The sequence below is a fragment of the Pelobates fuscus genome, chromosome 11 (genome assembly GCF_036172605.1).
Source record: "Pelobates fuscus isolate aPelFus1 chromosome 11, aPelFus1.pri, whole genome shotgun sequence".
Lineage (NCBI taxonomy): Eukaryota > Metazoa > Chordata > Amphibia > Anura > Pelobatidae > Pelobates > Pelobates fuscus.
The window spans coordinates 9,173,609-9,196,084 of record NC_086327.1 but is presented as its reverse complement, the minus strand read 5'-3'; the positions used below and the strand labels follow the sequence as shown (position 1 = coordinate 9,196,084).

General features: G+C 43.3%; 1 protein-coding gene across 2 annotated transcripts in view; it reads left to right on the top strand.

Moving 5' to 3' along the window:
- The window catches only part of LOC134577800 (protein-arginine deiminase type-1-like), a 48,086-nt gene that overhangs the window by 1,004 nt on the left and 24,606 nt on the right, over window positions 1-22,476 (top strand). The window contains exons 1-4 of one of the 2 annotated variants that reach the window (XM_063436700.1): window positions 5,817-6,029; window positions 19,343-19,523; window positions 20,080-20,152; window positions 20,971-21,032. In XM_063436700.1, coding sequence (XP_063292770.1) covers window positions 5,929-6,029; window positions 19,343-19,523; window positions 20,080-20,152; window positions 20,971-21,032 — 417 coding nt within the window. In that variant the 5' untranslated portion in view covers window positions 5,817-5,928. Of the gene's footprint in view, window positions 1-5,816; window positions 6,030-19,342; window positions 19,524-20,079; window positions 20,153-20,970; window positions 21,033-22,476 lie in introns of those variants that run through there. The other variant, XM_063436701.1, reaches the window with a different exon arrangement.

Sequence of the window (22,476 nt, the reverse complement as noted above, 5' to 3'; positions counted from 1 at the left end):
TCTGCTTGTTCGTGCTGTGTGTTTGTTCATACATTCTGCTTGTTCGTGCTGTGTGTTTGTGCATACGTTCTGCTTGTTCGTGATTTGTGTTTGTGTATACATTCTACTTGTTCGTGATGTGTGTGCATACGTTCTGCTTGTTTGTGATGTGTGTGTGCATACGTTCTGCTTGTTCGTGCTGTGTGTTTGTGCATACGTTCTGCTTGTTCGTGCTGTGTGTTTGTGCATACGTTCTGCTTGTTCGTGATGTGTGTTTGTGCATACGTTCTGCTTGTTCGTGATGTGTGTTTGTGCATACGTTCTGCTTGTTCGTGATTTGTGTTTGTGCATACGTTCTGCTTGTTCGTGATGTGTGTTTGTGCATACGTTCTGCTTGTTCGTGATGTGTGTTTGTGCATACGTTCTGCTTGTTCGTGATTTGTGTTTGTGCATACGTTCTGCTTGTTCGTGATGTGTGTTTGTGCATACGTTCTGCTTGTTCTTCCTTTGCCTCACTTGGCAATTTATCAGCTAGTTATCAGCTTACGGGCAGGGCTCTCTCTACCTCTTGTATTTGTCTGTGTATATTGTACATTCTCCACTAATTGTACAGCGCTGCGGAATCTGTTGGCGCTTTATGAATACCAGTAATAAATAAATAAATGTGCCTGTGCATGCATTGTACTAGTTCAGGTTATGACATATCTGTTCTCACATTGTGCATGCATTAAGTGAGTGTTTGTGCATTGTATCTGTGCATTCATCCATTCCATAGAAATAGTCAGCCTTCTCCCCAATATCCGGATAACTGTGATTACATTGATTGGATTTGGGTAAACAGATTAGTTCCTCCCATACATTACGTATCGCCTTCTCTATAGACCTCTTTACGTGTAGAAGCTCTCCCAGTATAATTCTGCAGAGCCTCCCTATTGATGTTCCCTCTGAATGTAAAATCGATATTTGTATCAGGCGTTGGACATGTCTCCGTCATGCTCACCAGGTTGCTGGATTGGAAGCATTGTGCAATGTTTTTAACCACATCTTCTGTGGAAATTGCACATCTTATTACCCCAGGGCCCAGATAAACCACCGAAACCTTCTACCAGCTTCTTTTCTGTGATGTAAACACTTTGAGGATGAGATGTAAAGTCTGGTTAATATGAATTCCTATCCTGCCAACTTGTATGTCAGAAACTGGCCTGAACCATTCATTACTCAGTCCAACGTGAAAAAACACTCGTCTTTAGTGTCATGTGAGAGGGTGGGGCTGGCTCCTGTCCCCACAATAAGTACCAACGCTATGGGAGACAGGCATTATTCTGGGCAAAGTGTTAAATAATGAGCAAAACCCAATAGAATGTATCTTATCAATTAGCACCTGTTTCAGGATAGCACCTGTTTAGCACCTGTTTCAGAATAGCGCCTGTTTAGCACCTGTTTCAGAATAGCGCCTGTTTAGCACCTGTTTCAGGATAGCGCCTGTTTAGCACCTGTTTCAGAATAGCGCCTGTTTAGCACCTGTTTCAGAATAGCGCCTGTTTACCACCTGTTTCAGGATAGCGCCTGTTTAGCACCTGTTTCAGGATAGCGCCTGTTTAGCACCTGTTTCAGGATAGCGCCTGTTTAGCACCTGTTTCAGGATAGCGCCTGTTTAGCACCTGTTTCAGGATAGCGCCTGTTTACCACCTGTTTCAGGATAGCGCCTGTTTAGCACCTGTTTCAGGATAGCGCCTGTTTAGCACCTGTTTCAGAATAGCGCCTGTTTAGCACCTGTTTCAGGATAGCGCCTGTTTAGCACCTGTTTCAGGATAGCGCCTGTTTACCACCTGTTTCAGGATAGCGCCTGTTTACCACCTGTTTCAGGATAGCGCCTGTTTAGCACCTGTTTCAGAATAGCGCCTGTTTAGCACCTGTTTCAGGATAGCGCCTGTTTAGCACCTGTTTCAGGATAGCGCCTGTTTCCCACCTGTTTCAGGATAGCGCCTGTTTAGCACCTGTTTCAGAATAGCGCCTGTTTACCACCTGTTTCAGGATAGCGCCTGTTTAGCACCTGTTTCAGGATAGCGCCTGTTTAGCACCTGTTTCAGGATAGCGCCTGTTTAGCACCTGTTTCAGAATAGCGCCTGTTTAGCACCTGTTTCAGGATAGCGCCTGTTTAGCACCTGTTTCAGGATAGCGCCTGTTTAGCACCTGTTTCAGGATAGCGCCTGTTTAGCACCTGTTTCAGGATAGCGCCTGTTTAGCACCTGTTTCAGGATAGCGCCTGTTTAGCACCTGTTTCAGGATAGCGCCTGTTTAGCACCTGTTTCAGGATAGCGCCTGTTTAGCACCTGTTTCAGGATAGCGCCTGTTTAGCACCTGTTTCAGGATAGCGCCTGTTTAGCTTCTGTTTCAGAATAGCGCCTGTTTACCACCTGTTTCAGGATAGCGTCTGTTTACCACCTGTTTCAGAATAGCGCCTGTTTACCACCTGTTTCAGGATAGCGCCTGTTTAGCACCTGTTTCAGGATAGCGTCTGTTTACCACCTGTTTCAGAATAGCGCCTGTTTACCACCTGTTTCAGAATAGCGCCTGTTTACCACCTGTTTCAGGATAGCGCCTGTTTAGCACCTGTTTCAGGATAGCGCCTGTTTAGCACCTGTTTCAGGATAGCGCCTGTTTAGCACCTGTTTCAGGATAGCGCCTGTTTAGCACCTGTTTCAGGATAGCGCCTGTTTAGCACCTGTTTCAGGATAGCGCCTGTTTAGCACCTGTTTCAGAATAGCGCCTGTTTACCACCTGTTTCAGGATAGCGCCTGTTTACCACCTGTTTCAGAATAGCGCCTGTTTAGCACCTGTTTCAGGATAGCGCCTGTTTAGCACCTGTTTCAGGATAGCGCCTGTTTAGCACCTGTTTCAGGATAGCGCCTGTTTAGCACCTGTTTCAGGATAGCGCCTGTTTAGCACCTGTTTCAGAATAGCGCCTGTTTAGCACCTGTTTCAGAATAGCGCCTGTTTCAGGATAGCGCCTGTTTAGCACCTGTTTCAGGATAGCGTCTGTTTAGCACCTGTTTCAGGATAGCGCCTGTTTAGCACCTGTTTCAGGATAGCGTCTGTTTAGCACCTGTTTCAGGATAGCGCCTGTTTAGCACCTGTTTCAGAATAGCGCCTGTTTACCACCTGTTTCAGGATAGCGCCTGTTTAGCACCTGTTTCAGGATAGCACCTATTTCAGAATAGCACCTGTTTACCACCTGTTTCAGAATAGCGCCTGTTTACCACCTGTTTCAGAATAGCGCCTGTTTAGCACCTGTTTCAGGATAGCGCCTGTTTAGCACCTGTTTCAGGATAGCGCCTGTTTAGCACCTGTTTCAGAATAGCGCCTGTTTACCACCTGTTTCAGGATAGCGCCTGTTTAGCACCTGTTTCAGGATAGCGCCTGTTTAGCACCTGTTTCAGAATAGCGCCTGTTTAGCACCTGTTTCAGAATAGCGCCTGTTTAGCACCTGTTTCAGAATAGCGCCTGTTTCAGAATAGTGCCTGTTTAGCACCTGTTTCAGAATAGCGCCTGTTTAGCACCTGTTTCAGGATAGCGTCTGTTTAGCACCTGTTTCAGGATAGCGCCTGTTTAGCACCTGTTTCAGAATAGCGCCTGTTTACCACCTGTTTCAGGATAGCGCCTGTTTAGCACCTGTTTCAGAATAGCGCCTGTTTAGCGCCTGTTTCAGAATAGTGCCTGTTTAGCACCTGTTTCAGAATAGTGCCTGTTTAGCACCTGTTTCAGAATAGCGCCTGTTTAGCACCTGTTTCAGGATAGCGCCTGTTTAGCACCTGTTTCAGGATAGCGCCTGTTTAGCACCTGTTTCAGGATAAAACTTTCTGTTGGTTTAACCCCTTAAGGACACAACTTCTGGAATAAAAGGGAATCATGACGGAATATATCCGTCATCTGTCCTTAAGGGGTTAAGTCAGGAGTAGTCAGCCTTTTAATACCTATCGCCTACATTTGTATCTTTGATGGTAAAATTTCCTTACCGCCCACCGGTGCCGCAGTATTTTGTGCAAGTGGGAAATTGTTTTAGAAAGGAGGTTTAAAATAAATAAATTTAAAAAGTACTTAAATTGATCTTTCTATTTCTACTTTATGCATGTTTATAATGTTTGTAACTTTATAAAGTTAAATGTGAAAACAATAAAGTAATGTGAAATGACCTTAACTGATGTTTAATGAGATCATTGAGGCTAAGTATTTGCGAGACTAAGTATTTGAATTCTGGTTAGATTTTCATAAGAACAAATGAATCTCTCCCCTTTTCTATATTTTTTTTTCATTTTTTTTTTCTATTTTTTTTTCCCCTTTTCCTTTTTTTTTAAACTTAACTTTTCCCTTTTTTCTATTCTATTTTTTTATGTGTGAGGGGTGGTGTGTGTGTGAGATGTGCTGTGTGTGTGTGAGGGGTGGTGTGTGTTTGTGTGTGTGCGTGTGCGTGTGTGTGAAGGGTGCATAGGGTCTATGTTGTGGGTGGGTGAGATGTGAGAAAATCTATCTTAATGTCTCCCCCTCTCTTCTTCTTACCTTTGACCAGGAAGGGGGGACATAACGGTGCAAGCCCTGATGGTCCAGTGGTGACACATTCACTTTAGCCTGCTTCTCCTCTGGCAGCAGGCTGACTCTCCTGTCCTCTCGTGAGCACATCACGCGGCAATAGTCCTACCAGCCTACTAGTGGGAGGAACACCGAGCCTCCCGAGTCCTTTCCTCCCTCTGCTGGAACTAAGTGTCAGCAGGCCGGTGAGTGAGATCTTTGATCTCCTCACCGGCCCGAGAGGGCTCACAGCAAGGTCTGTGCTGCATAACCCACTGTAACATATTCACCCTCACCTTGTGACATCAATGGTGATTGCCTTGCCAACAAGTGTGGTAGTGCCGTTCAGCGGCCATGCTTCAATATGTCTGACCCCTGCAGCATGTTAATGGCCACTGGCCGTTGCGGTTATATATCAATTAGTAGCCCGCGTAAGCCGACAGCATAGTCAACGTCAACATGTGTGACGTCACGCAAAAGACAAACACACACGTTCTGGGGTCAAAGGCCGGTTATGGCCAATCGGATCCACAAAAGGGGTATTTAAGCTCATCTATTTCTTCAGCTCATTCCCCGATCGTGGTTTCCCTTAGTGGTTGTCCGAGAGTGCGTTCCTGATAGTTTGTTTCTGGTTATTGACTTTGGCTTTGTTTGACTTCCTTGTATTCTGGTATCCCTGACTTCTGGCTTTCCCTCATCGTTGTGTCTCCTTCAGTGTCCCTGACCTCGGCAAGTATTCTGACTATTCTCAGGTTCGTTAAGTCTGGCCATTCTAAGGCCCGGTAAGACGTTGCCTATTAGTCCTCGGTGTGATACAGTTCTACGTGCTGGATGAACTTGTAATCCTGACACCCACCACCTCCCACCATGAAAGCCTGAATCGCCCACTAGTGGGTGGTAGGGACCAGGATTTAAATTGTGAGCAAAATAAAGATCTGAAGGGGATATATTTTAACACTAAGGCAATTGCGTTCTCAGCTATGTTTTCAGTGTTACAATTTTAAACTTACTTTGAATTCACTATGAAATCCTCACATTCCCCTCTTTTTAGTGAATAATCCTGAGTGAATGTTATTGATTATTGTTTCTAAATCTAAATGACCATCCTGAATGAGTCAGTACCCACAATGAACTGACACAGGCGTGTCACACCCTTTCTGAAGGATTTATCTCAGAGCATACTACCAAACTACCTGCATAAGACATCCCACACAGGGGGTTGGGTTTCGCTCATTGTCAGGAGTTTAAAGAGAAGCTGATGATCTGTGAGTGTTGACTTGTTTCCATTTCAATGGTCTTTGTATCACTCTGCACAGACTGTTAGTCAATACACAAGAAGGAAGGCTATTTACTCATTTATTCTTCACAAGATAATCCCAGGGAATGGAACAAGATCTTAAGAGGGGAAACCTAGTGCTCTCTCTCAAGAGACCCACCTATGGCGTGTGTTTGGTTGGGAATGACACTATATTGGACATCTATAGGTGAGTTCACAGGTGAAATGATGAATTAGATAATGTATAATGGGTAGCTGGGATTTGAGTCCCCAGAAGGAAGGCATAGATATATTGGCAACAAAAATATATCAAATCTAACGTGTCTTTTCATACTTGTGATGCTGAAAGTGTAAATCTATTTATTTATTTTTGTGATGTGTATTCAAATAAAAAAAATGCTTCCTGTACCTTTAACTCCCATCTGTTAAGCTGGCTCTGTGCTGTCTTATTTCATTCCAAGGTTTGTCTTTTAATGTGATATCTGAGAATTTACAAGGCTATTCACTCAAGTGAGATTTTTTAGGAATTCAACGTAAGTTTAAAATAAAAGGCCCAAGCTGTATTGGAAAATTCTCGAAGTCTAATGTTCCCAGTTCAACCACTCTGGCCTTAAATTTGCAATTAACTTTGATTTCCCAATAATTCTCAATCTAATAATAAAATAAAAAAAAGCCATGGGGTTTATGTTTAGCTAAATAGACTAACATAGGACTCCCCCACACTCTCCGCCCAAATACCTGCATGCAAGTTATTAATAAAACGGGCCACCAATTGTTAAGCCTGCTACACATACAGGGAAAGGGGGCATGCGATTGATTTGTCAGGCAGGAAGGGGGGCGTCACAAGCTGCTGGGCTAAATGTGGGTATTTGTCCATGTATGCATAGTGTACATATGTGTATCAGTTTTTGTGTTGATACATGTGTCCACCGTTTAGAATTTGCCACAGAATCCGGCAGGGTCCCACCTGAATTTACGCACTGCATCTGCTCCTCTTTGTAATATTATGAGACAGTAGAATTATTATTTAGTATCTCTTAGCACAGTTAGTTTGCCTGTAAGCAACACATTTAGTATATATGATATGTTACATTAACCATGTGTATATTAAAAAAAAAAAAAACTTGTGCTTATACAAGTGTTACAATTACATGTCTGTTAGTCCACCCATTGTACAGCGCTACGGAATCTGATGGCGCTATATAAATAATAAAATAATAATAGTCAGCTTTGTATTACACCCGCCACTTATGTGTATGTCACCCAAGTGATGTATGTTATATTTAGCATATATGTTAAAGTAGCCATGCCTGTGTTGGACTAGCCAGTTCTGTTTGTAACACTGGCCATGCACACTTGCATATTAGGTGTATTTGTTGTACAAAGGGCTTTGGGAGTTGGCACAACGTTTAGAATAATATATTGAAGCTGGAGGAAATCTCGTTGTTTGCTGGAGATTTTTCTAGTTGATTGTCAGCTCTTTGGGTCTACCTATTTGGAAAATAGGCCTCTCGTAGTAATGAACAGTGAGGATTAATTCTAATATAAAACGATTGCATTTCATCTGATGCTCAGTCAGACTTTAGACTGTTGTAGTTGATCACATTTAAATTCACTAGCAGTAAGTACAATTCTACATGTAACGAGAACAAGTCATTTTAAAGGTGGTGTGTGTGTTTTTTGTTTTTTTTTGGTTTTAATACATGCTGTTGCTAGGTAGTAGTGTGTAAACTGGAGATTGTGAAATATTATGTACAATTACAGGGCTGGCACAGTATTGTGTTACTAAATAAATCCTCACTTCGTTATCATTGTATCTGATCTTTTAAGCTCACACTAAGCTCTCTGATATTAAACCTGTCTCAAAACCATGTTACATTAGTAGACTCGGCCCAAGCCTCTGGGGACATTCATTTTAATGTATGGTGGGTGATTCCTATAATTTTTACTGGTGGGTTGAATGCTATTTAACTTTGTGTCCCCATGTGTTTTGTGGTAGTGGAAAGAAATTCACAAACCTAAAGCGAAGTAACAATCACTGTGGAAGCTAGACACATGCTTTGCAATAATATATAGTATGCAGTGACAGAGAGATGTAAACTGACAATCATTGATGGTGGATACTGGGACACAGGGAAGGGCTGACATCTTTTGGTCTGGGGTCTTTTGCCGTATCTCCTCATACCCCACAGCAACATGCAAACATGTCCACATCATTCATACTCAGACACTGCTGTCTCCTGGGTAATACGGGCAAGTAGAGCCCTGGAAAGCATTGAGTTCACAGGTTACCATCCCAACCACAAGCCCACACAGATCTGTGTTAGGAAACACCCTGCAAAATGTATGCCTCCTGCACTGTGCCAACACGCCCCATGTTTATTTAAATCTGTACAGCAAGCCTGTGAGCCTGCAGCCCCCAAACCCAGTATGTTAGTGACTGAGGAGGCAATTGCCCTTCTGTCCCCCATACCAGCCCTTCCTGTTGGGATACTTAAATTACAATTTATGGTCTTCTGGATCAACTTAAGCTACCATGATAGGTTTTGATAGAATCACTGCCTTAGTTCAAATTTTAGACCAGATTAGCTCATTTAGATTCAGTTATGATTTAATTTCAGCTTCTCTGGTCTGAAATATGAAATTTACTTTGAATTCCTAATAATTCACACCGTAGTAAATATTCCTGCATTTATTGAAATATTAACTTATTGCAGGTGCTGTTTGAAGCACACGTTGTCTCTCCTATACCCAGCATCTCTGTGCACTCTGATTTCAAGGTCCTCATCCGTGAAGGACCTGGTTACTGAGTAATCTAAATAATAACCCACATGGTCTCCTGATACAGAAATTCAGCAAACACAGCAATATCCTAGGCAGGGCCAGATTAAGAGCCCATTGGGCCTGGTGCTGACAATTATGCTGGGCCTAAATACAGAATCCTGCCCAGAAGGGGGCCGTGTTTGCATGAAGTATTAAATGGTCAGCCTGGCATGAATGCATATCAGGCTGACTGCCAATCATGCAGGCTGGCCAACTAAGGGTATACTGTATCGACAGCACCCTGAGCTTGGCATAAATGCGTCTAATGATGCACTAGCTTTCTAAGGACTGTCCCCTAGCAAGCAGCAAGAGCATTCGCATATTTCGCAAATTCCTGAACTAATGTCATTGTCAGCCAGTCCACATACGTTTCAATAGTTAAGCAAGAGGAAGTGAAGAGTAATTAAAATATAGATATTTTTAAGCAATGGGCATATTTTGTGGGAATGGGCCTGGAGCTGCAGCTCCATCAGCCCCTATGTTAATACGGCCCTGTCCCCAGCGGGAATCAGACAGGCATCAGATACCTGGGAATTCCTCAGGCAGTTTGGCAACTCGGCATATTAACCGTTTGATTTTAGTCTGTTTGTATTTTTTAGAATGCTTGAGCAGAAGCATTAGGTATTGGGTTGCAGATTTTAGGGGGGAATGTATGCAATTTTGAGGGAATTGGGGTACTGTTTTTACAAGTAGGTAGTGCATGAATTGTATGCATTGACAGAGTATTAGACAAGGGGTGCATGTTTAGATATAGGGTGCTCTGTATGGTTATAAAGGTAGGCATGAGATCAGAAGGTGAATGTCTAGATACAGAGGGTGCATGTTTAGATATAGGGTGCTCTGTATGGTTATAAAGGTAGGCATGAGATCAGAAGGTGAATGTCTAGATACAGAGGGAGGCATGAGATCAGAAGGTGAATGTCTAGATACAGAGGGAGGCATGAGATCAGAAGGTGAATGTCTAGATACAGAAAGAGGCATGAGATCAGAAGGTGAATGTCTAGATACAGAGGGAGGCATGAGATCAGAAGGTGAATGTCTAGATACAGAGGGAGGCATGAGATCAGAAGGTGAATGTCTAGATACAGAGGGAGGCATGAGATCAGAAGGTGAATGTCTAGATACAGAGGGAGGCATGAGATCAGAAGGTGAATGTCTAGATACAGAGGGAGGCATGAGATCAGAAGGTGAATGTCTAGATACAGAGGGAGGCATGAGATCAGAAGGTGAATGTCTAGATACAGAGGGAGGCATGAGATCAGAAGGTGAATGTCTAGATACAGAGGGAGGCATGAGATCAGAAGGTGAATGTCTAGATACAGAGGGAGGCATGAGATAGGAAGGTGAATGTCTAGATACAGAGGGAGGCATGAGATCAGAAGGTGAATGTCTAGATACAGAGGGAGGCATGAGATAGGAAGGTGAATGTCTAGATACAGAGGGAGGCATGAGATCAGAAGGTGAATGTCTAGATACAGAGGGAGGCATGAGATCAGAAGGAGAATGTCTAGATACAGAGGGAGGCATGAGATAGGAAGGTGAATGTCTAGATACAGAGGGAGGCATGAGATCAGAAGGTGAATGTCTAGATACAGAGGGAGGCATGAGATCAGAAGGTGAATGTCTAGATACAGAGGGAGGCATGAGATCAGAAGGTGAATGTCTAGATACAGAGGGAGGCATGAGATCAGAAGGTGAATGTCTAGATACAGAGGGAGGCATGAGATCAGAAGGTGAATGTCTAGATACAGAGGGAGGCATGAGATAGGAAGGTGAATGTCTAGATACAGAGGGAGGCATGAGATCAGAAGGTGAATGTCTAGATACAGAGGGAGGCATGAGATCAGAAGGTGAATGTCTAGATACAGAGGGAGGCATGAGATCAGAAGGTGAATGTCTAGATACAGAGGGAGGCATGAGATCAGAAGGTGAATGTCTAGATACAGAGGGAGGCATGAGATCAGAAGGTGAATGTCTAGATACAGAGGGAGGCATGAGATCAGAAGGTGAATGTCTAGATACAGAGGGAGGCATGAGATAGGAAGGTGAATGTCTAGATACAGAGGGAGGCATGAGATCAGAAGGTGAATGTCTAGATACAGAGGGAGGCATGAGATAGGAAGGTGAATGTCTAGATACAGAGGGAGGCATGAGATAGGAAGGTGAATGTCTAGATACAGAGGGAGGCATGAGATCAGAAGGAGAATGTCTAGATACAGAGGGAGGCATGAGATCAGAAGGTGAATGTCTAGATACAGAGGGAGGCATGAGATCAGAAGGTGAATGTCTAGATACAGAGGGAGGCATGAGATAGGAAGGTGAATGTCTAGATACAGAGGGAGGCATGAGATCAGAAGGTGAATGTCTAGATACAGAGGGAGGCATGAGATCAGAAGGTGAATGTCTAGATACAGAGGGAGGCATGAGATAGGAAGGTGAATGTCTAGATACAGAGGGAGGCATGAGATAGGAAGGTGAATGTCTAGATACAGAGGGAGGCATGAGATCAGAAGGAGAATGTCTAGATACAGAGGGAGGCATGAGATCAGAAGGTGAATGTCTAGATACAGAGGGAGGCATGAGATCAGAAGGTGAATGTCTAGATACAGAGGGAGGCATGAGATCAGAAGGTGAATGTCTAGATACAGAGGGAGGCATGAGATAGGAAGGTGAATGTCTAGATACAGAGGGAGGCATGAGATCAGAAGGTGAATGTCTAGATACAGAGGGAGGCATGAGATAGGAAGGTGAATGTCTAGATACAGAGGGAGGCATGAGATCAGAAGGTGAATGTCTAGATACAGAGGGAGGCATGAGATCAGAAGGTGAATGTCTAGATACAGAGGGAGGCATGAGATCAGAAGGTGAATGTCTAGATACAGAGGGAGGCATGAGATAGGAAGGTGAATGTCTAGATACAGAGGGAGGCATGAGATAGGAAGGTGAATGTCTAGATACAGAGGGAGGCATGAGATCAGAAGGAGAATGTCTAGATACAGAGGGAGGCATGAGATCAGAAGGTGAATGTCTAGATACAGAGGGAGGCATGAGATCAGAAGGTGAATGTCTAGATACAGAGGGAGGCATGAGATAGGAAGGTGAATGTCTAGATACAGAGGGAGGCATGAGATCAGAAGGTGAATGTCTAGATACAGAGGGAGGCATGAGATCAGAAGGTGAATGTCTAGATACAGAGGGAGGCATGAGATCAGAAGGTGAATGTCTAGATACAGAGGGGTGCATTGTATGGTTTTATAGGGGTACATGGGCAGACTGTCAGCATTATATAGCCCTATATTCAGTATTACACAGAGTATAGTATGCGACTTCAAAGCTCTGGGGCATCCAGCACGCAGCGGGCAGAGCCAGTCCCTCTGAGAAGCAGTTATTCCGAAATGCTCCTCCTCTGTTTGATATTGATAGACTGTTTGGTTTTTCTCCCGTTTTGAAAGCAAGCTGTGTCGGGGAGTCCATTCTGCATTCTACAATTCAAAAGTCAGGATAAGAAAATGAATCATTTAGCTAATAAGCCCCAATGATTGTAACTTGGGTTATCACGCGTATTAATAAATAGTCTAAATATCATCTATTGCCAGAATTACAGTCATAGATTGAGTCATTCCTTAAATATAAACTACCCAAATCTTGTCTGTTGAAATGTAACATCGTGACATCCTGGGAGGTTTAGTTTACGAACAACATATTGAAAAGCTGTGTGCCAGGATATATTGAAATAAGAGCATTGGCCATGCTACAGTAACAGAGACATCTTGCTTCTCCTGCTGAATGTGGCTGTGCGCTATAGTGGTTATGGTGCGAGGAGTGGTCCTTTACGCTACTATGTGTTTCCTTGTTCCTCTTAAGTATGCTTTCTCACGAATTCAAAGTGATTTATTTGTAATTTTTTTGTGGATCAAAATAGCTCAACTGGAAAAATTCTAAAAATTCAATGTCAACTATGTTTCAGTTTTTCAGTTTTTGCCTAGAATTGGAAATTCACTTTGAATTGCTGACATTTCCCCCTTTAGTGGATAACCCTGTGGGCATTAAACTTGTACAACCGGTTCTTTCTCGGTTCTGTGGAAACCAGAGGAGATGTTTCATTTAACAGGGCTATTCAATAAAGTGAGAATTCAATGTCAAAAAAGCCGAACTGGGAAAAGTCAGCTTTGAATAAGCGATAGCTCTGAATAGTCTGTAATATTGTTCTATCAGGTCAGATCTCTCTGCCAAGTCGACATTTCATGATCTGCTGCAGATTTGAATCCCAGTGACTGATTTTCAGGTGTGTGGTTAATAAATTCGCGCCACCTTGTCAGTTCTATTCTATACATTTCTTTTTTGTTTAAATCTTTAAAATCCCTCCTTATCGTATTTTGTTGGATATAATTAACAAATCCTTCTCTTGCTGCTTGGTATTACTATAAGAGAGATGCATGTAAGGAATGCTTATGGGAAAGGTGTTAATAAGGATTTATACGCCCACAGTAAGAGTTTGGAACAAGGAGTGTCGACAAATATATAACAGGAGGAAGTATATGTACACATTGGCACTGGAACAGGAATTATATGTATCCAGCACTCGTTAAAGAGACCGTGCTATGTACAAAATGGTTTTCCACACTTCCAGGAAACGGGGTCCAGGGTGCTTTTGGCATCATAACCACTACAACTGGCTTTATTATAATACCTTAATTAACCACCAAATTAGGATCATCACCCATTTACTACTCGAACTCCTAAACCATGATTTAAACACGTGACATAATATCGATTCCATTCATATTTTTAAATTGCTTCATATCTATCCTGTAACCATGTTTGCTATAGTTGCAGACAAAAATCTCTCTCAGTATTTGTGAGCCATTCCTCATGGTTGGCATGGTAAGCTAGTCTTATTGGCAGCTGGCGATGGGCACAGTAAGCTAAAATGTCTTACTAGCAGCTGGCAGTGGGCACAATAAGCTAAAATGTCTTAGCAACTGGCGGTGGGCATAGTAAGCTAAAATGTCTTATTAGCAGCTGGCAGTGGGCACAGTAAGCTAAAATGTCTTACTGGCAGTGGGCACAATAAGCTAAAATGTCTTAGCAACTGGTGGTGGGCACAATAAGCTAAAATGTCTTATTGGCAGCTGGCGGTGGGCACAGTAAGCTAAAATGTCTTACTAGCAGCTGGCAGTGGGCACAATAAGCTAAAATGTCTTAGCAACTGGCGGTGGGCATAGTAAGCTAAAATGTCTTATTAGCAGCTGGCAGTGGGCACAGTAAGCTAAAATGTCTTACTAGCAGCTGGCGGTGGGCACAGTAAGCTAAAATGTCTTACTAGCAGCTGGCGGTGGGCACAGTAAGCTAAAATGTCTTACTAGCAGCTGGCGGTAGGCACAGTAAGCTAAAATGTCTTACTAGCAGCTGGTGGTAGGAACAGTAAGCTAAAATGTCTTAGCAGCTGGCGGTGGGCATAGTAAGCTAAAATATCTCATTAGCAGCTGGCAGTGGGCACAGTAAGCTAAAATGTCTTAGCAACTGGCGGTGGGCATAGTAAGCTAAAATGTCTTATTGGCAGCTGGCGGTGGGCACAGTAAGCTAAAATGTCTTACTAGCAGCTGGCAGTGGGCACAATAAGCTAAAATGTCTTAGCAACTGGCGGTGGGCACAGTAAGCTAAAATGTCTTACTAGCAGCTGGCAGTGGGCATAGTAAGCTAAAATGTCTTACTAGCAGCTGGCAGAGGGCACAGTAAGCTAAAATGTCTTACTAGCGGCTGGCAGTGGGCACAGTAAGCTAAAATGTCTTAGCAACTGGCGGTGGGCACAGTAAGCTAAAATGTCTTACTAGCAGCTGGCAGAGGGCACAGTAAGCTAAAATGTCTTACTAGCAGCTGGCGGTGGACACAGTAAGCTAAAATGTCTTAGCAACTGGCGGTGGGCACAGTAAGCTAAAATGTCTTACTAGCAGCTGGCAGAGGGCACAGTAAGCTAAAATGTCTTACTAGCAGCTGGCGGTGGGCACAGTAAGCTAAAATGTCTTACTAGCCGATGGCGGTGGGCACAGTAAGCTAAAATGTCTTACTAGCAGCTGGCGGTGGGCACAGTAAGCTAAAATGTCTTACTAGCAGCTGGCGGTGGGCACAGTAAGCTAAAATGTCTTACTAGCAGCTGGCGGTGGGCACAGTAAGCTAAAATGCCTTAGCAGCTGGCAGTGGGCACAGTAAGCTAAAATGTCTTACTAGCAGCTGGCGGTGGGCACAGTAAGCTAAAATGTCTTACTAACAGCTGGCGGTAGGCACAGTAAGCTAAAATTTCTTACTAGCAGCTGGTGGTAGGAACAGTAAGCTAAAATGTCTTAGCAGCTGGCGGTGGGCATAGTAAGCTAAAATATCTCATTAGCAGCTGGCATGGGGCACAGTAAGCTAAAATGTCTTAGTAACTGGCGGTGGGCATAGTAAGCTAAAATGTCTTATTGGCAGCTGGCGGTGGGCACAGTAAGCTAAAATGTCTTACTAGCAGCTGGCAGTGGGCACAATAAGCTAAAATGTCTTAGCAACTGGCGGAGGGCACAGTAAGCTAAAATGTCTTACTAGCAGCTGGCGGTGGGCACAGTAAGCTAAAATGTCTTACTAGCAGCTGGCGGTAGGAACAGTAAGCTAAAATGTAGTAGCAGCTGGCGGTGGGCATAGTAAGCTAAAATGTCTTATTAGCAGCTGGCAGTTGGCACAGTAAGCTAAAATGTCTTACTAGCAGCTGGCAGTGGGCACAGTAAGCTAAAATGTCTTACTAGCAGCTGGCGGTGGGCACAGTAAGCTAACATGTCTTACTAGCAGCTGGCAGTTGGCACAGTAAGCTAAAATGTCTTACTAGCGGCTGGCGGTGGGCACAGTAAGCTAAAATGTCTTACTAGCAGCTGGCGGTGGGCACGGTAAGCTAAAATGTCTTATTAGCAGCTGGCAGTTGGCACAGTAAGCTAAAATGTCTTACTAGCGGCTGGCGGTGGGCACAGTAAGCTAAAATGTCTTACTAGCAGCTGGCGGTGGGCACAGTAAGCTAAAATGTCTTAGCAACTGGCGGTGGGCATAGTAAGCTAAAATGTCTTACTAGCAGCTGGCAGTTGGCACAGTAAGCTAAAATGTCTTACTAGCGGCTGGCGGTGGGCACAGTAAGCTAAAATGTCTTACTAGCAGCTGGCGGTGGGCACAGTAAGCTAAAATGTCTTAGCAACTGGCGGTGGGCACAGTAAGCTAAAATGTCTTACTAGCAGCTGGCGGTGGGCATAGTAAGCTAAAATGTCTTACTAGCAGCTGGCAGAGGGCACAGTAAGCTAAAATGTCTTACTAGCGGCTGGCAGTGGGCACAGTAAGCTAAAATGTCTTAGCAACTGGCGGTGGGCACAGTAAGCTAAAATGTCTTACTAGCAGCTGGCGGTGGACACAGTAAGCTAAAATGTCTTACTAGCAGCTGGCGGTGGGCACAGTAAGCTAAAATGTCTTACTAGCCGATGGCGGTGGGCACAGTAAGCTAAAATGTCTTACTAGCAGCTGGCGGTGGGCACAGTAAGCTAAAATGTCTTACTAGCAGCTGGCGGTGGGCACAGTAAGCTAAAATGTCTTATTAGCAGCTGGCGATGGGCACAGTAAGCTAAAATGTCTTATTAGCAGCTGGCAGTGGGCCCAGTAAGCTAAAATGTCTTAGCAACTGGCGGTGGGCACAGTAAGCTAAAATGTCTTACTAGCAGCTGGCGGTGGGCACAGTAAGCTAAAATGTCTTAGCAGCTGGCAGTGGGTACAGTAAGCTAAAATGTCTTACAAGCAGCTGGCGGTGGGCACAGTAAGCTAAAATGTCTTACTAGCAGCTGGCGGTGGGCACTGTAAGCTAAAATGTCTTATTAGCAGCTGGCAGTTGGCACAGTAAGCTCAAATGTCTTACTAGCGGCTGGCGGTGGGCACAGTAAGCTAAAATGTCTTACTAGCAGCTGGCGGTAGGAACAGTAAGCTAAAATGTCTTACTAGCAGGGCTATTCTCTAAAGTGAGGATTGTCAGGAATTTAAAGTGAATTTCAAATTTAAGACCATAATAACTAATTGCGGAAATAAATCCGCTGTGCCTCCTCTTCGGTAACTTGGCCTTCATTTTCAGTTCTCACCTTCATGAATAATCCCACGAACTACCATAACAAGGAAGGGATGTTATTAAAATGTAGGCGGACGTATAATTTGTGGTTTGTGGCTTTCTGGCCAGTTAATAGCAGGAGGAGCTTTGCTTTCCCACTTGTTTATTTTACGAGTCTATAAACTAATAAATGCAAGCTATGATTAATTCTGTGAAAAGCACTGGACAAAAATGAGAGACTGCAATAAATGCGTAGAGTGCACCTTAATAAAGCATTGTATTGCCTCACTCTGTGTATGGCCACTAGCCATAGCAGTGCTTACATTTTATCAATAGCAAACAGGTATTGCTACAGCTGTGGGCAAAGTATTATGGGAGATGTAGTTCTGGTAGTCCCAGGATAGCTAGCTACCAATTTGCTGTCAGAGAGGCAGATAATTCCCATATATTAGACAGATGGACAATGTAGCATTACCTACATTGCTTTAATGCTGGAAGTGTGGGGCTAGTACAGCAAACCATACAATGTATCCTTGGGGTAAAGCCTATGGGCTTTCTATCGCCTAGCAATGCCCCTGCTGTGAACTCCATATATCTTACAGTCAGCAATACCCTCCCATGGGGTGAGCGTGCGCCTTTATTAGAAGGCTGTTCATTTCCTATGCATTAAAGATTAGTTAGGACATCTGCACAGGGACGTGATTAACTTCATTGAGAATCCAATCCTTCCTGCCCAGATACCTCTCCCCCCCCCCCCCCCCTCTCCCCCAATTTTTAAATCCTATTGTAAAACATTTACATTAACCCATAGGAGAGAGATTTACATTAGTGGATTGGGACAGATCAGTCCTTTAGGTCTTTTCATGTGGTGACACTCTCACACTGAGATACTATACTACAATAAGGAATTGTGAAGAACTGAGACCTGTCAGAGCTTGACCCAGCAAGCCCAACCAGTTTTCAGAGTGCAGTTAGTGTTGAGTAATTGTCAGTTCTCTATGGCAGACAGTATACCTCACCTTGTACATGCAGGGCCATCCCTGGGGCCCTCGGTGGACAGACAGGACCGAACATTACTCATATCCATGATCTACAAGCGACACTGTGTGAAACCATTATTGGGGAAAGGGAGCAGAGACCGCTTTATGGACTTGGTGCTCATTCAGAATGCTGGGGGTCAGCTGTTTGTGGGTTTATTTCATTTTTTAAATTTATTCATAATGAGCAGAGTCTGATAGGTTCAATTTAAATATTGTGCAAAAAAGCCCAATACAAACAGTACAATTTTAAGAGACTTAATTGTGTGCTTGTTTTTTTATTTTGACATTTGAATGTCCCATTTGGTCTTAACATATTTGGCGTTTCATCTTGTGTTAACACCATTTGGTGATCGCAAATAGTGAGTTGCCCTATATACAAATGGTTATATGTGTATATTAAAATAATATTTTAATTTCCAATAGATACCAGTAATTACTGAATGAGTGGTTCTGATGCAGCCATTTAGCTGAGAGAGTCTGCTTTATACAGGGACTTAATGGGGATTTTGAGAAATGATCAGATATCTGCAGTTGTTGAATTACATGTAAAACCCGCTGTATACAAGATATGGCAGTACTAGTGATTCCACCTACCGCCACACCTGAGTGAGCGTGTGGTTTCTGGAATTCGCCTCAAGCAACAAACTGCAAGAATCCACAAACATTAGATTACAAAATGAGTTTATAGGGCAATAAATATTCTAATTAAGGTTAAAACCTCCCTAAAAAAAAAAATCAACCTAGCAAAAAAATACAAACATAACTTGGGAGGGAGATGACGAGACATGTAACTAACAAAATTTAAATGCACCGCAAACATGAACGACATGAATCGATACATGGCAATAATCACATATTAATTATCCATACCACTCCTTGTATGTCCACAACCATAGCAACACCTAGATCTTAATGCTTTGGCTCACTAAGTCTGTGCTCAAGTTAGCCCATGTAGTCCGTGTTCCTGGTGGCCCATGTAGTCCGTGTTCCTAGTGGCCCATGTAGGCCGTGTTCCTGGTGGCCCATGTAGTCCGTGTTCCTAGTGGCCCATGTAGGCCGTGTTCCTGGTGGCCCATGTAGTCTGTGTTAAGATGGGATCATAAATCCACCAGGAGGTGGCCCATGTAGTCTGGGCCTCTAAGATCCACAAATATGCTGCTTCTTGTGACCAATTTAGTCGATGGTTCTAGTGGCCCATATAGTCCGAGCTTCAGGTGGCCCATATAGTCAGTGCTTCTGATGGCCTACATGTAGTAGGTAGTCCTACTCCTGATGGCCCACGTAGACTGTGCTCCTGAACCATTTTTTTACTGAAAACTTAAACAATTTCTGCAATAAAAATGTGTAGTAATTTAATATAGATGCTCGCTGGGTAAACCATGATCAGCTTTTTGTTAAACATACACCTAACTTGTTATCAAAGGAAGAACATCTAAAATTACCAGGTATTTTGAAGGAAGTCACATTTTTTTCTATTGCAACTATAACAGTGAGACCAATAACATTTTGCCTAAAATTGCGATATTTATTGTAATGGCTATATATTGACTGTTTCAGGTCCGTTCCCCCCGGCGCTGACTCATTCGATATCCGTGGATCGAGTTTAATAGATGTGACCATAATATATAACCCCAGCAGTCTGGACAACCCACAGGCGAAGACAACATGGCCGCTCAACAAGGGTTTGAAAGTTGTACTTTCCTCCACTGAAACCAGCCGCAATCTAAATGACAGCAAGGTGAGTGAGCACTCAAAGAGTCTGGCTGTGGTCACATAGGCTCTGTGCAAAAAGGGTGACAATTCCAGAGACTTTATCAGAACACCTGATGGGAGCAATTAGAAATTGTCATATAGCCCAGGTGCAGATACAGGGAGGGGAGAACCAGGGCTTCAGTTGGCATCATTGATGGGTCCCTAAAGGGTACATCCCAGGATGATGGACAGTCTGGACAGATTGCTTCGGAGGCGCTTCCATATCAGTATTGACCTCTTCTATGAATATTTTAAGAGATTTTTTTTTATTCTTCTTTTTGGGATTAGAGAAGCAAATAATGATTTGTTCTTATCCCGTGGATATTTCACTACGAGGAGTGTTGTACACGGAATCGCTGCATCAGGCGTCACCGTGCCGCTTAAACGGATGTTGCAGGTTCTCGAAATGAATGCTATTAGCCAGACAGCATCAGGGTGACCGGGCTGTGCGGGAATTGTGAGACTCGGTGTAATATCCGTTTAATTGTATTATTCATCATTATTATGGACAAGTGATGACATATTGATCTAACTATTTCTAGGTGAAAGTTTCATACTATGGACAAAATGGAAAGACTCTCTTGGGCAGCGCCGTGCTGTATTTGACAAGCGTCGGTAAGTACTTGTCTGGCTGGTAGATAGAGATATCATTAAAAGGACACTTTTCAAAACGTTTGGATCCTTATGAAGGAATCCATTTGGGAATTAGTTGTAAATGAATCCATCTGTCTGCTGTAGAAATTATACAAAAAGCCAGTTGTCTAAAGGGCCTAATATTGGGAGTGACCTCCTACCCTATAAAAGAATCTAATTTGAACAAAGCTGGAAATAAAATCACTTTTATTATCCCATCTTCATTTAAATACTCTCCGTATTCTACTGACTCCAGCTATTCTAATGTGCTTAATTAGTGCATTTAATAACCATGGAAACAAACTTAAAATAAAATGTGTCCAATGTATCATGTATATAATAGTATAAAATTATTTACAAAAATGTCCAATATGATTCTCCCAAAGCATTGTTATTACTGACTAATCCCACTACAACCCAAAACACAATATACCAGATGGGGCTCTGTGTAACCAGGACAATTTAGATTCATTTTAAATGCTGCGTCACCTCATATTGAAACCTTATAGAATAAAATTACCTGCGTGTTCACACTAGTGTGGCTGCGGTGATATTTAAGACCAAAGTAGCCGAACTGTACGTTTTAGAATTTTTCCAGTTTGGCTACTTTGGCCTTAAATTTGAAATGCACTTTATATTCCTGACATTTCTCACTTTTAGTGAATAACCCTGGTAGAAGCAGTTTAATAAGATTTCAGATTAGTGTCTGCTCCATGTATTTCTACTGGTTTGGATTGTGCGTTTGTAATTTCTTATTGTGATCTCACATCCCCTGAATTGACATGTTTTGGGGTTTCCAGCTGTCGGCCTGGATGCAGACGTGAATCGAATTGGAGCAGTGACTCTGGGAGAGAAAGACAAGGTATAGAGGCCTGAGATATTTTATTGCTAATACGTATCTGTGTCATTGTAGCTGTGTGTGTGTTTATTTATATTCTAATTAGATGTAGGATGGAAATGGCCTACAGATCTATGTAGAATTCTGGATAACTGGATAAACTGGTTTTACACACATGTTGCCCACGGAATGAAAGTAGAGGACTCTGCATTCTACAATCTGATAGCCAATGCTGACTTACACGTTTAATGAACCCTTCTTAAGTTTGAAGCTCAGGGTGTACTTTTATATGGTTAATGGTTTGTGGCCCCTTCTCCTGATTCAAAACCCAATTTGTGGCACAGTGTCCTGGATCTGTATATGGCTGAATAAATTCTAACACCCATATACAGATCAGCAGGCTTAGAGGGAGAAACCAGAACTATCTACCGGTCCACTTGCCCAGAGGAAATATTACTGAACCAGGAGCAGATCCAAAGCATGATTTCAAATGCTAGATTATTTAATGGAAGTGTAGCAGATATGAATCCTTATTATGTTATTATTTATATAGCGCCAACAAATTCTGTAGCGTTTTACAATAGGTGGGCGAACAAACATGTATTTGTAACCAGACAAGTTGGACACACAGGAACAGAGGAAGTGAGGCCCTGCTCAGTGAGTTTACATGTTAGAGGGAGTGGGGTATAGTGACACAGTAACAGAGGGATTGAGGGCCCTGCTCAGTAAGTTTACATGTTAGAGGGAGTGGGGTATAGTGACACAGAAACAGAGGGATTGAGGGCCCTGCTCAGTGAGTTTACATGTTAGAGGGAGTGGGGTATAGTGACACAGTAACAGAGGGATTGAGGGCCTGCTCAGTGAATTTACATGTTAGAGGGAGTGGGGTATAGTGACACAGTAACAGAGGGATTGAGGGCCTGCTCAGTGAGTTTACATGTTAGAGGGAGTGGGGTATAGTGACACAGTAACAGAGGGGTTGAGGGCCTGCTCAGTGAGTTTACATGTTAGAGGGAGTGGGGTATAGTGACACAGTAACAGAGGGATTGAGGGCCTGCTCAGTGAGTTTACATGTTAGAGGGAGTGGGGTATAGTGACACAGTAACAGAGGGATTGAGGCCCTGCTCAGTGAGTTTACATGTTAGAGGGAGTGGGGTATAGTGACACAGTAACAGAGGGATTGAGGGCCCTGCTCAGTGAGTTTACATTCTAGAGGGAGTGGGGTATAGTAACACAGTAACAGAGGGATTGAGGGCCCTGCTCAGTGAGTTTACATGCTAGAGGGAGTGGGGTATAGTGACACAGTAACAGAGGGATTGAGGGCCCTGCTCAGTGAGTTTACATGTTAGAGGGAGTGGGGTATAGTGACACAGTAACAGAGGGATTGAGGGCCCTGCTCAGTGAGTTTACATGTTAGAGGGAGTGGGGTATAGTGACACAGTAACAGAGGGATTGAGGGCCTGCTCAG